At 41.8% G+C, this 15,037-nt stretch overlaps 1 protein-coding gene across 1 annotated transcript in view; it reads right to left on the reverse strand.

Moving 5' to 3' along the window:
- Nucleotides 1-1,114: 1,114 nt before the first annotated feature.
- The window catches only part of T265_14338 (hypothetical protein), a gene marked incomplete at both ends in the record, with an annotated part of 22,069 nt that continues 8,146 nt past the window's right edge, over nucleotides 1,115-15,037 (reverse strand). The window contains 4 exons of the mRNA XM_009173201.1: nucleotides 1,115-1,237; nucleotides 4,697-4,833; nucleotides 7,663-7,804; nucleotides 10,497-10,699. Coding sequence (XP_009171465.1) covers nucleotides 1,115-1,237; nucleotides 4,697-4,833; nucleotides 7,663-7,804; nucleotides 10,497-10,699 — 605 coding nt within the window. The remainder of the gene's footprint in view (nucleotides 1,238-4,696; nucleotides 4,834-7,662; nucleotides 7,805-10,496; nucleotides 10,700-15,037) is intronic.

Below are 15,037 nucleotides of genomic sequence, written 5' to 3' on the forward strand. Positions count from 1 at the left end.
GAGAGGAGTTTTGAACTTTCACAAACCTTCGCAAGCACGTCTGTGCTACCTCCTGCGCTGAAGTAAGGTCGACTCGGCCGAAACCGGACTGTTTGTGATCGGAGATGATTTTCGACCATCGAGGTCGAGTAATCTTAGAGATTCGTGAGATCAGTGCTGTTGGTGATTCACAACACAAATTAGGCGTCTTTACTATGATTATGTGTTGCTCAACATGTGAGTCAAAAAGCTCACTGTTTCCGTCCAAATTTTGCTCCATAACTGTAAATCCTATGGTCATTTGTTGCAGTTGATCAGTATTTAGAATTTTGATATCCGGAGGAGAAGTTAGTTCCATGAAGCAAAAAATGCTATGCTGCAATATTTAGATCACTTTTGACCAGCCTTCGGTTTGGAAAATTAAACGGGACCTAGCCTTCGAGAAACAATTTCACAAACTGAATCTCTCGTTTATGATATTCTACAACTGAATGTACTGGACACAGGTTATCTCATGTTTCACTTGACACGAATAGCATAAACGAGAGATTCAGTTGAGTCTCTCGTGAAAACCAAATTGATTTGCAACAAAGCGTACTTTTCGAAAACAGTCCGATTTGGTTTCAAGTAGAACATAAGGTTGACGGAAACTCGGGGACTGCGCCTACGTGATGAGCCCTAAGAAGGTCGAAGTCTAACGTTATTTAGGGAAGCGAACCGACAAGCTGTACCCACTTTTACAAGAAATTATTGTGGACATTACTCAACCAGATAAGTGTGCATGTCTGTTTGTTTTGCCGACATCCAGCAGCGTGATTCAGATGGACAACAAATCCAACTTGGCTGGTTTGTTTACTTTTATGACACGTGACGCACGTTTATTCTATCTAGTACCGACTCAAGCAACTTTGATCAACCAATCAGGAATTCGAGAACTGACGGTGTTGTGGGAATCAGAACTAATGTGGTCCATCAATAAAACGTATGTATTTGCAAATGCAAAGCACAGGGACATTTAACAGTGTAAATGACTCCGACTGTTTGATGACTCAAGTTGTAGTAGAAAAATAAGAAGTGCTAGTTTTGGACAAAAAATATTTTCTAACAGATTAAATATCTGATGTGAATAAGGGCATTAATTGATAGCCCTTTGGAAACGCAATATTTGTGGCCGCAAATAATAGTGACAGAACTCCATAATGTACATTTTATTCGCTGCGACGTAGTGAAATGTGGCCTGCCGATAACTGTGTCCCATCTAAAAAAGGAAGAACAATAAATGAGGCATACACTAATTTGGAAACAAATTTGGTCTTGCGAGAGACTCACCCAGAACCCAGCTGAGTCTCTTGGTTTTGATGTTTCCAGGAAATTTGTTTTTAAGTAGAACATAAGGTTGACGGAAACGCAGGGACTGTGCCTACCTGGTGAGCCCCAAAGAAGGGCGAAACGGGCGTGGGCTGTCGAGGAATTTTTAGCAGCCTTATGAGTAGTTCATTACGAAAGATGAGACATCATGAGGAACGTTTTAGTGTACGGCCACCGATTTTGTCTCTGACCACAGTTTTTTCGTTGGGGAAACAAATTTCTATCTTTTGATGACCACTGGCTCCTTTCTCCCGAGTGTCAAGTGACGTCAAATAAATGTAGAATTTGGTACGCCAAATTTTGGTTTGCATTCTTCTATGAACACTACTCAGGTTATGGTGTGAGTGAGATACTGGATGTATGTATTCCAAATTGTATATAATGGGACAGCAGGCTGCTAATTCATCCAGTGAAAACAAAGCGTTGTATTTAAGACAGTTGTAACTATTTGGTGTCTGAGAGTATTCCGGGGAGACGAGGTCACTTTCAACATTTTTATGCAAGCTTTACCAAAAAAGATATTATCGAGCTGAATGCATCAAATCGCTGAACCCGATGCGTACAAGGAACGCAGGTAGCTTATTAACTGCGACTCAAATCAAAACGAACTGGAGAGTGACTGTAACCGAAATTTTAGCTTCTGGGACTCATCCTTTACGAACTTGAAGCAGCTCACACAAAGTTTTATGCAGAAGAATACCAAACGCTGGTCAAAGACTCAGCGATGTTCCTTAGACACGGGACATAGAATATATCTGGAGAGTGTGGAAGTTTTAAGGCGGGGACCGCGATTCACACCACAGCGGCTGATAGCCTAGGCGGTGGAAATTACTAAGCATCATAGCGTGAATAGAATCGAGGGTGTGGAGCTAGCGCGCGTATGGAAAGCGGTCTTAGATAAGCCGAGTTGACACGTGACGGTGTGGTTGTCAATCCACTTAGGATAATTAGAAAAAAACCGAGGGGTGGGGGTGGAAACCCCAACCGCAGCATCCCTCTTACACAACCATCTTGGCACTAGCTCACCCACACAGACTGACAGAAGGTTCAAGCGAAGTTCAAGAGGAACTATCAAATGAACCGAACCAGAAGAACTAGACCCTAGGCTGGACCCAAACACAGGTAGGCTTCCCTACCGATCCAACACTTGTTCAACCACTCAAACACACTAAAATCCCTCTGTCGATACCCAACAGAGAATTAGCTTGACGTAGCTGATTGATTACCCTTCCGCCTTAAGTCTCCACCAACCTCGGAACCTAGACACTTGGCCTGACGAAGCTTTTGTGTCAAAAGCGAAACGTTGCCCAGCAATAGTCTACCGATTGTCACCAAACGTTTTCGAAAAAGTTTCATTAATGTCATTCAAGATAGGCAAGATGAGCTTGAAAAATACAGACACTAGAAATGTACTAGACGGAAGAGTAGAATCTGTTATTTCTGGTTCAGGACAGTGGGCGCACGGTTAAACATGTTTTGAACTGCATAGAAAGTTCACCATCTAAACTCTGAGTTTATTTTCTGACTCTAAGCCTTATTTTGCAGGTCATGTTAAAATATACTATTATTAAACCCTAAAGTATAACAAATCTTTCCTTATTTCGAACCAAAAACTGATTTCAGATCTGAATGGATTTAAAAAAATTTGCTTAAAATTGGTATTGGAATGCAATAAATAGCCAGGCGGCCTCTAATATTGGATAAAATCAGATTGTAACATCTGAAAATTCTGACCACGTATAGATGTACCTCTCACAATAGTATGAACGGGTAATTTTGAGCCTTCTGCTAATTGCGAGAAGACGTAGGCGTCGTGACCAGCTGACTGCGCGCTGGACATTATCTTGTAAGCGTTTTTCTGTTCTAGACCAAATAGATGGTTACCCATACTCTACAGAGCTCTTTCCTGACGAGTCAAACAGGTTTTTAGGTAAAATTGTGTTCGCTGTAAGGCTTATGCAGGACTTTCTTAATATGAACACTGATAAAAATTCATGATTCCTGGATTTAGTCATCATATCAGTGCATACTTATCGGTTACTGAAATACGTTTGGTCAATTAATTAGAAAACGCGGAAACACGGAGAAGTTTTTGTCAACGAGGCCCAAGTCGCATCTAGTTTGATGCTGGGAGGTGGTCTGATGGGCTGTTGGGCGACTAAGTCGACTGATCAATGTCACGTGACCTAGGTAGACTCAGAGCTTGTGCGAAATTATTTCGATTCAGTCCTACTGCGGCTGATCCGGTTGTGGTCACGCAACACCCTTTGAATCAATACTGACAATCTATTGGGTAAACTGCAGATACTGTAAAAAATTCATTTGGATCGATTTTGCGACTTGTGTTAATGCAATCCGGTGACCAACTAAACCATTGGATCTAATGATATCCCGAAAAGGGATGTTCCTTCAGCAGGCTGCGTCCGACCTACTGCGCTTAACAAAAGCGAAAGAAAACACACACAATCACATTCTGGATGAGGGCTGGCATCTTGTCTTTGAGATCAAGATCACATAGTTGCAGCCGAAAAAGTCCATTTCAGAGATTGAAACAAGCAACCATTAGCTGTGTCTGTCAACAAATCACCTTTTTGGTTTAAATTCAAGTAGACGGGCCCCTTTCCGGCTGTAGTGACAGATAGGACGTTTGTGGCTATAGCCGTCTTTGGATAACTGTCAAATGTGAGCTTATCCGTGGTGTGCTTCAGTTGAGAGTTCAGTGTGCACGAAGAGTGCATTTACTTCACACTGCTCGGTGGAGTGTAAATCAGACTTGATTTCTGCCTTGTTGCCATAAAACTATGAAATGTTGTTTACCGTACTATCCAGGTGGGCTGTTTGTAGACAGATTTCTGAACTGAAGCCGTAGACAGTCTGGATAAATCACTGTCCGGAAATTGGAATGCTTTATCACTTTCGCTTCCGGGAGCAAGCAGAATGAAGTTACGCGCCTGGTTCAAGTCTTTTTAATCGTTAAAACTAATTTATCTTGCTAGGCCTTTAGCTACAGAGAATTTAATGTCTTAACTCAGCAGTGATCATTTTGAGTAACACAAGTGACCGCGATGAAACGGCGATATGCTAATCGGCAGTCTGATTGCGTGGAGACAAAACGATCGCGTTTGTTGTAACCACTCATATTGTGCTTGGTTGCCCTCCAAAATTGTTGTGATATCACCCTAGCTGTCACAACATTACGTGTGCACTCAGACATCTTCACCTGAAGCTTAGCGCACGAGACATTGCAGTGTGCGGCTGTACCTGTAAAGCAAACGCCGATTCACTCAAGTCTGGTGTGGAGGCCCTTTTCGGAGCCTTATCTGAAGGTGTAAACAGTTGTTGTGCCCACCTTTTCCAAGTCACCCTCGGAGATAGTTGTGTTTATGTTCAGGTAAGGTTCCGAGATCGTCGTTGGACAAAACACCGATTTTCCGTCCTCGTCAAAACTGTCGTACCGTTTAACTCCCACCGCATGTCCACACACACCTGATAAAGGAACCAGTGAAACAAAATAGGAATTCGGTAATCAGTGTGTTTGAATGAATCGGAAGGTCATTCATTTTTCACTGAGAATCCATCAATTTTAAAGACAGCCGACTGATTCCACGGTCAAACGTTGAAAAAATCGGACGACAATGTTCAGACAAACAAAAAAAACAAAAAGCTACTAGATCTCAAACTTTAATGTCACTGACTTGGGATTACCACGTCTATTATCATCTGTCCCAGAACTAGTTGAATGGTTATGGAATTGAACAATATCAGCTCATTTAAACAAAGATTTGTACAGACAGATTAAAGATGAACAAGATTAGTCAAAGTTATAAAAATAGCTTTTTTGCCCATAAGGAAAACTACTCACAAGGTTGCTGAAAACTCTTCGACAGCCCACGACCGGTTTCGCCCTTCTTGGGGCTCATCAGATAGGCGCAGTCCCCGAGTTTCCGTCAACCTTATGATCTACTTGAACCCAAATTGGACTGTTTTTGAGAACTACACTCATTTACAAATCAACTTGGTTTCCCCGTGAGACTCAATTGAATCTCTCGTTTATGATGTCCCCCAGCTGAATGTGCTGCACACAGGCCGCCATATGATTCAGTTGGCACGATATTCGAGATATCGCAGTATATTTTCATAAAGGAAACTACTCACAAGGTTGCTGAAAACTCTTCGACAGCCCACGACCGGTTTCGCCCTTCTTGGGGCTCATCAGATAGGCGCAGTCCCCGAGTTTCCGTCAACCTTATGATCTACTTGAGTCTCCCGTAAAAACCAAATTGATTTGCAAATGAGTGTATTTCTCGAAAGCTTTTTTGCCTCTTTTAATCAAGCTACATTAAGCTTCCATTGGGCTGAAGGAAATGACGGATAGCTGCTCCACTTACGGAACATCTATTCATGTCGCTCTCGTCACCTACCAGATCGAAAGCGATGGTTTAAGTGAGCTCAAAGCAGAAAAAGTGTTACTTTAATCCGATCTTTTTAGTTATTCTTCCCAACGACGAGCAAAGTTAACCATATTATGAGTCAAACGTTGAAGGTTAAACTTCAAGGGTTCGAAGTTTGGTACGGTCAAGTAAGTGCCCTGACACTTAGCTATAACGAGGTAAAAACGCTAGACCAGCATTTCACCCTCTGGTGTGTACTGATGTGAATGAGTACACCAGCACAGAATACAAGCGGTTGCTCAACGGTGACCTGTAGATACCGTTTAATGCGACAGTGGCAGAGTCCGTGTTGTTGCGGACGAACGGCCGTGCATTGTCTAAAAATAGCCTGAAGTGCTCACAATCGGGTGAAAAATTGTGTCCGTTGAGGGTAGTAGTTTGGTTGGTAAACCACCCTAAGTATTCGATGACGGGACTGGTAAACACTTAGATGATCATGAGCTGAGCAGCATTTATCGACCGAATGACTCTGAGTTGCCAAACGTTCAAGGACAGATAGCATTATTCCTGTGGTAGGTTGGGCTTATCTGATCACTTTTCGCGTTTACTTCTTTCTGCTTCCCATGCATTCAAGAATATCAGTAAATCAGCTCTGAGTTAAGCATTGCAGTTTTGTTTTGTTCACCGTCATCGTCCTCTAGGGTACATTAGTTCTAAAACCTGAATAGCCTTCTGAATAGTTTTCGGGTTGTGCTGAGACAAATCGGACATCGAGCCGTACAAAGAATCGAAATTTACAGAGTCAAGTTTAGACCGTTGCCAGTACCCTGTGAAGTGGGGTGCTTCATATGTTCCGGTTGGCAGATCATTACCTAACTTTGACGATTAGCTCAGATAAGAAGTCAAATTATAAACGTTTTCAGGCGTTGGGCTGCGTTCTGGCAGTCAACCCGTTCAGACGGGTGTCTGTATGCTACTTTCAACAATTGGCAAATGGTTAAAAAGGGTAACCTTATCTAAAAAATTTTTCACCCACACAATGAGTCCCACCTATAACAACGTAGTTTGGTTATGGTTTTTACAATCGTACCACAGTCGTAAGCTCATGTGTGTTCCCCTAAGCAGGGGAATGATGTGCACCATGTTGAAAAAAGATGACAAAGTGTTTCACCGCCATTTGAGAAACAATTATGTTTCGCGTATTTCGTGCACGTACATATCAGACGTGGGCGTTGTAAACTGTTCAATTGATGAAATTAGACCTGAGCACTTTAAGGGTTTTTAAGGGTTCAAAGTGAGCTGAAATATCCTGGTGTTCTGGTCGTGGCAAGTAGCATATGATAATTTTTAATGTAACGGTTTTAGTCACGGAAGGTTTCGGAACGTTTTCAAGGGTTGCTTACAATAAAAGTGAAAAATAAGAATTTTTGGTCAGGCTACCGGCATAATTATAATTTTTTTTAAAAAATGATGGAAACTATTCTCATTTGCTGTATGCAGAATAATATAGTTAAAATAGCTTTTAGACTTGGATAAAATGTACAAGACAGGATCACTAACTCAACCTTTTTCAAATTACTGAATCTAGACGATCTTTGTTGAGCAAACAGCTCACCGTAGAGCAACAAGAAACAGATCAAATAAATGAACTGTATTTAACATAGGGAATTCTTTCTACGAAAACCCTCTCGTAATGTATGCAGAATAATATAGTTAAAATAGCTTTTAGACTTGGATAAAATGTACAAGACAGGATCAATAACTCAACCTTTTTCAGTTAATGAATTCTAGACCATTTCTGTTGAGTGAATAGCCTACCGTAGAGCAACAAGAAACGTATCTAGTAAATAAACTGTTTTTAACCTAAGGAATTCTTTCTACGAAAACCCTCTCGTAAAATAGAATAAAACCAACAATCAATTACTCATTTTCACATCCTCCATGTTTTCATCATTTTTTGGACAGTTCACATGACGGTCAACGGAATCCTCCACGATGCGCTTTAGTGCCTCCCGTGACAGGACGTAGCCGGCTCCGCCAGAAAAGTAACCGCCTTCTATACGGAGCTGTAGGTTTAGAAGAATGAGGATGGGAAAGTGAGTCACTCGGGTGAGAAGGCCTTGTGTGACGTTTGCCTAAACGGACAAGTATAGACTCTCCGGGGCTTTTCTCAGGATGTATACTGGAGCGCAGTCAGGGGGATGGGAGTAAAGTAACGTATATTTGGTTCCTTTGATCAAAGAATCTACTGATGAACAAAATACTACTGAAATAGCCGGCGAAACTTATGCTTGATGAACGGTTTGGTGAACAAGACGATTGGATTGAGCTGTCACGTGGTAGGTTAGCAAAAACTGCAGCATGGTGGAGCAAGTTGTGTTTTCAAATTTGAGTTGTTTCTATGTCAATAAATGTGACATTTAAACATCTAACTCGTAACGCCCATCAATAACAAGGGCAAATGGGGCACGTAAGAGCATCGTGCATTTCTCCACTTCTCGTACTTTCAGCAAACTGTGAGTGCAAGAATAGAGAGGGATATCTGCAACGCACTTTACAACCAATGGTTTCCATCACCAGTATCTTATACAATCTATATAATCACTAGAGTATTAAGGGTTACCCTTACCGTGCTCCTTACATCCGATACTCGAATCACCGGGAGAGGCGACCCTGTAGACGTGGAGCACGCAAACGCCATTCCTCCTTTTTCTCACAAAGAGACCGGAAATAGCAAGATAGGCAAGGAGTATTCACCACTGCGAAATGTTGTACGCAAACAGGTAGCATAAGTTCATGTTGTACGTCTACTTTCAGCCGAACAGAAACGACAAATGCTGTGGAATGTTTTACTCGTCTTGGATATCAATTTAACCTCGCTGAGGGTGTAACACTAAGATGGCGGGCGCTCCTCAGGGGCCCGCATTTGTCTCAGTATTGTGTATCGAAAGTTACCTGTGATCTCTCATTGAGTTTAGGAATTTCTTGGGCTTTATGTTCTTATGAGGTTCTGACGTTGTTTTTGTGAGCGCAGGTTTTCCTGTCCTTTGACCACCGACATCTACAAACCATAACTGTGAACGGCTTGCATGAGCAAATGTATGGTGAGAAGATTGGAGTAGAGACTTGACAAACTCCCTCATAGTCATAAGTTGCAGCATCCAAGATGGATGCAGGGTCCACTATAAATAAAAACGTATCTTCTGCTTAATACAAGTAGTATGGGAAGTCTACTTAAACTCTCAGCTAGAGTACTACTGATTTTGACCTACATGTGACTTCCCGGTTGAGCGCATTCCAAGTAATCTGCGCCAACCAATCCCAGACATCAGCAGGAGTTCTTTCCTAAGTTCTGCTAAATTGAGGGACCTGTCTGCTGTACCCATTCCTAGTTCGTTGACATACTGAGAATGCCGAGTGATTAATCGAGAATTGCTCCTTTGTTCTAAGCTTTTAGTGAAGTTTTATATTGTTGACTATTATCCCAATAAAGTTACCTGCCTGAACCGTATCAGCTGTTACACGTGTATTGGTTCATTGCACTCAGTAGGCATTTGTACTTGACTACTCGTCCAGGTGTTATACAGAGTGGTCACTGTGTTATAACCGCAGTTTATTAGCTAGTTTGAGCCTGGATTTATAATAATACCTTTCACTGGATGTATGAATGAAAAAGCAACCAGCTACTGCTCTCTTTCAGAGCTAGGTAGGATGTTTTTCAATAACTAGGTACACTGATTTAATCAGAATCCTTGAGTTCACGAGCTTTTACGAATATACGAAGAAACGTTCTCGATCGACTAGTTATTCCAAGCGTAACAGTAGTCAGATTGTTAAAACAGGCGGAAACAGGATTAAACTCTTGTGACAAGCTAGAAAAGATCAATTTGGGGAGGCTTCAGAGAGAGAGAGAAGTACGTTGCCAGTTCAGGTAGTGCCTAGGGAGACGAAGTCTTCCATACCTATCGGCGTTTAGCAGGCTATACTGGAGAAGCCAACAAGTCACCACATTGGACAGCAGTTTTGGGTCAGTACTGTGTGACCACACAGCCGCACATCGGGTTATTCAAGTAAAGAGTTTGAAACGGAAGAAGTTTCTCATTGAAACATAACCTCACTTGAGTCTATGACACTGATTAGTTTCCGTAGGTAAAGTCATTGCAGCTCGTAGGGCCATATTATACGCTCAAAGAGTGGCATAAAGTGAGTTTTTGAGCCTTGTAAAGGAACAACGTTTTTTTGTTAATATGGGGCAAGACGTAGTTTCTTCCTAATGCTTGGAAATCCTCACTAACCAAAGAATCTGATATGGTTTTCAAAGTTCATACCACCACTGCAATGACTTCCTCTTTTTAGGCACCGATTCTATGACCGGCGAGTAAGTTAAATTAGACACTCTGGAAAAGAATAGCCTAGGTGTTGAAAAGTCGAGAGTGACTGTGTATGGTTATCGTGTTTAAGGTCTGCAATGCTGTATCATTATGTTACGCTGAGTGACTGCAGATAAAAGCCCATGTACTGTTTTCACAACCACAAGGCTGATCTGTAGATTACCGTTTCATCGGTCACTTGGAGGTAGTCTGGAAAGTTGTCTATCAGATGCAACGAGCAGTTGAACCAAGTGTTGCTGAGTTGTAGAGATTTTTATGCCTATTTTTACTGCTATCTCCATGGGTACCAGGCTTGAGTCTGCCATACAGACACCACTAAATTGTGAGCAAAAAGTCACAAATGTATCAAATGATCAAAGCAACTTACAGGCCATCGATATCCTGTCATGAAGGGATTATCCGCTGACTGAGACTCGAGGACGTTTAGCAAGTTCTCAAAAACTGTGTATGTGTCATCATCGGCCTTGAAGAAGAAGTCGAAAGACTCTACTTCCTTGTAAATAAGTCGGAGGATGGCACGCATTTTTGACCACAGGTGCATTCGTGTCTCGGAAGCTGTTAAATTCAACTCTGTAACACAGGATAAGTATTCGAAGTCATAAAAAATGCCGGAGGGATATACATGCGACAATGTATTGCCTAAAAATCACCTTAAAATACACTGGAACGACACATCTAGCTTTCCTGGTTTCTACAAACCTCTAGGAATGCGTGTTGCTGGAACCTAGCCCTAAATTACTCGATGAAGTCTTTGTTGTCCTCCGTACACGGGTGTGGCATTTTCCTAGTTGTGCCCTTCCAGGTTTCTCACACTGGGCTTGTTAAGTTTGCCCCCAGTGTAATCCAAACGAATAAGAAGCTGAGTTAGTTGCTCAGTGTAACACGTGATTTCTAGTCGGTTTCAAGACTGTTTAGCCAACTAGGTTAAACTTGAGGTATCGTTGATAGGCCACGCTTATAGTTGATTTGCTGTTCACATCTCAGCGCAGACGCCGTCCACTTGGACTCTGTAAAACGAATACATGGATATAGGCCTCACCGCACAAACTCATCTACATCTATATTTAGGAGATGAATTACGTAGTTTCTGCTCATGCGATAACAAAAAATAGCTCAGATGGGTTCAGACAAGGGAAGGATTTGATCGAAGGTACACCCGGCTTGGTACACTGTTCCAGTGGGAGCCTGACCGAGGTGTAGTCTGAATATATTACTGTTTCATCATAGTGCAAAAGTCACTGCGTGGTTCAGCGAGATTTTTTGCTTCCTCGTCTACATCTGATTTGGTGGACGGGTGGGTTGCTCTCCATAAATTTGATGTTGTTGTGGTTCCATTGGCTGGCAGCGCAAGAGGACACAGGACACTATCTTACCTCCATAACATTTCTGTGTTTCAAGACAAGTTTTCGCGGCACTTTCACCGTCCAATAAACTGGTGATCTTTAAATTAGCAACCAGAATAAGTTTCGCAGAAATGGCTCAGATTTCATCGTTTGATTTCTTGTATCGTTGAACTGAAATGTTTTAAACTTTAGCAGTCGGAGTTTTCCGAAATCCGGCTCTATTAAATGAACATAAAGTTAATTTTGGCCCTTCAAACTTCTGTAAATTCTGAATATCTAGAGAATGTCAAAAACTACGAATACCTGAATTTGTTCGTATCCCTCGCTATGTTCTGCACTGCATACATCCAGTTGTTCCGCAACACAGAAGGCAAACATTCGCTGATGGTAAGTGAGGTCATTTTAATTCATCCTGTTTTTTATGGCTCTGTTTACTCCCATTTTTCTATCCTTTCCAGCTGTAAGTGCGCATTTTAATTCCCCTTTCAAAATACCGCAATGTATTCTTGTTGACTGTGCTATTAGTGGTTCTTTCAATAACCGTTCCGCGCCGGATTCTATCAAGAAACGCCTTCAAGCAAACGTGCATTTGTTCACCCTTCCCAGAAATAGTGTGGTTATTGGAAATGAATTATACGGAGCGTTTACTCGTAACGACCTTGTGTATTCTTTTCACAACTCTAATCGTGTTTACGTAATGCTTTGTTCGGTCAGGGACAAGAAATTGTTGATATTTGTCACGTTGACTGAGCACATCATTATTTATCTACTGAAAGTAAAGCATTTTTAGATGACACTTTGGGAATGTGAGTACAGCTGGGTATCTTGTCTCGAGATATATGTTTAGTGAAATACAGCTTATATAACATGGTTTTGCAGGGACTTTCTTGGTTCGGACAGTTAAAACATCAGATGAAGACCGTCTTTGTCAGAAACCTGACCACACCTGTTTGGTGTATAGTTAACCCCTTCTACTGCACAATACTTGATCCCTCCTCTACAAGCAGAATTGTCGGTCGTGGCTATGAACGGCTGGCCTTGTGTTGGAAACTTTGTTTCTTTGTTCCCATCCCTTACCAGCAAAGGGCGATTTTCGGTTGAAATATCAACAGTTATTACTTTGGTAGGTAGCGACAATCTGAAAACAAAACGAGGCAGAAGGCTGAGAGGCTGAGTTTGGCCATACTGGTTTTTAATCACTAATAAGTTGGGACATGTCACATTCTTCTCGAATTACAAAAAAACATCAAGACATATCCAAAAGCCTGCACCTGAGGGTGGCTTGTGAGGTCTCATTTCTAACGCGGCTAGTTTTAATTGCTCAAAAAGAGCTTTGTTATATAGACCGTAATACATCTGCGGTTTACCAGTTTTTTTGGCGACGAGAAGTGAATGATTTAAACAAATTGAGAAGTTTGAGGATGAGATTGCGTTGACCTGCTAGGAAATGCGATTGCGTTTAGGCAGTGAACAATGGGAGGACGACTGCGAGACCAACTCTCACAAAAGAAGCTTGGTACATACTTTCTTAGACCATGCCAGTCTTACTTGTACTCCAGCCCTCTGGAAAAAAGAGCAGTCTTCAAAAAAGACACCGATTTATATCAGCATCCACAACGTGCCGCGGCCTGACTACTCATTAAGAAGGGGATTTTACCAGACTGCCGTTTAAGGGAACTCACCTAATTGCGGTTATACGGCACAGCTTAAGTGCAGTAATCGTTTGTACCTACCCAGCCACTCAAATAATCCTACTCTTCTTAGCCAGACAAGTCCACCTCCTATGCGCGCCGCGTGTTGTACCCAATTTCTTTGAATCACACGTTTTGTATCAAAGTACGTGCACGAGCGGTGATATGTACATTCGCGAACGGGTCCCAGAGCATTTGCCTCCTTATTCGAGTCAGGTGACCAGTCGATCGACCGATGGCTGCAAGCTGAGACACGGAGAACTGTCTCATCGATCGCCAGACAAGTTTTAACCACTAGATCAGAGTTGACCTCAGAAATTTACAGCGCAATGTCAATTCAAATTTGTCGGTTTTCAGTAACGCTCGTGAGCACAAAGAAACTTGACACAAGTTACCCTAGGTGCAAAATTGAAGGTTTTTCAGTAGTGCAGCTGATGAAATAAAAGCCAACGTAATGTAACCTCGTGGCGTTAGTATTTTTGCAGTGTTATTCAAATTGATTTCAACTGACGGCATTTTAGAACGCCTCAGGATTATTGTTGGTGCGTAAAGCCTGGAGGCATCTGTGAAGTATTCTAAAAGATTCTAGCTGAAAGTACTGCTGTTGGCGTGAAGCCAGGCCAGGTGTGTAAGCTACAGTGTTAGTGTTGTCGCATTGCGGACGGCTCTGGTTACCAGTGAAAGGAAGAAGGCTTTCGATGCGGAGTTATTTATTAGAAAATGCCAACTGACCAGTTACAGACTATTGGACAGGGAAGCAAACCTCTCATTTGCATCGTATTTACAAAAAATGAATATACATCTCTTGAATGCGTCTTCTTGAACTTTTTTGGATATTCACTGACTCAAATCATTCATTGCTCAAATCCATGCAAATGCTACAAAGCGACTCCACAAATTCCTTCTCAAGAGACGCAAAGCGAATTTCCAAGAACAACACATCCTACTCGCATGGCTCCTATCAGTAGTATCACCGCTACACCCATTCTTGGATAATACTAGGGAACCCGTGATCTTCATTTACTAAATGGTGCCAATGACCACAGCCGGTGCAACCATGAAAGTGAAAAGTAAAAATATAAGTCTCAGAGCCAATGAGCGCAAGAGGGTGGCTGGTAAAAACTACGCAGAACGTATGGTAAATGAATATTTTTCGGGTAGCCAGTCGGTAACTACGGATTAATCACGGGGACTTGGATGAGCATAAAATATTTGATTGAACCTTTGGCAACTGGTGAATTTTATCGCAAATGTGACTAGTCATGTGGGGAGATTCCTAAACCGCTATCAAGTGCACATTTTTATAAATTAAAATTCATGTTCAAAGGTTTTTTAGGGACTTTTTTCGGCTGTCAAAAAATCTGAGAACGCTCGAGTAAACGAGCGAATAGTGAATAGGTACCTCGGAAAATAGTATTACAAGGAAAATGAAGGCCCGTTAAACCATGTTTTTGTATCTGGCCTTAAATCGACCTTTAGGTTTGTAGATTACCATGGTCGCCTAGTAGACTAGCTTTGTCGATACATTACCTTGCAGATTTCTCGCAATGTGGTCAATTTTTTCGTTTGTCAGCATAAATTTATTTTGTCTTATTAGCAAGCCGGACATATGCCAACACCAAGACCATTCTGAAGTTACCTTTTGTAAGGACATTGCACAAATGCTTCGCTCCAGTAGCAATAGTCTCTTGGCCTTATTTTTTGTTTGGTAAAGCCTGTCCTAAATACAGAAATGCTACTGAGAGGATTACAATAGGCGCAAATTAGTTTTAATTATTTAGTTGTTTAGTCAGTCAGTCAGTCAGTCAGTTAGTCAGTCAGTCAGTCAGTCAGTCAGTCGGTCAGTCAGTCAGTCAGTCAGTCAGTCAGTCAGT

This window comes from Opisthorchis viverrini (genome assembly GCF_000715545.1).
Source record: "Opisthorchis viverrini unplaced genomic scaffold opera_v5_178, whole genome shotgun sequence".
Classification (NCBI taxonomy): domain Eukaryota; kingdom Metazoa; phylum Platyhelminthes; class Trematoda; order Opisthorchiida; family Opisthorchiidae; genus Opisthorchis; species Opisthorchis viverrini.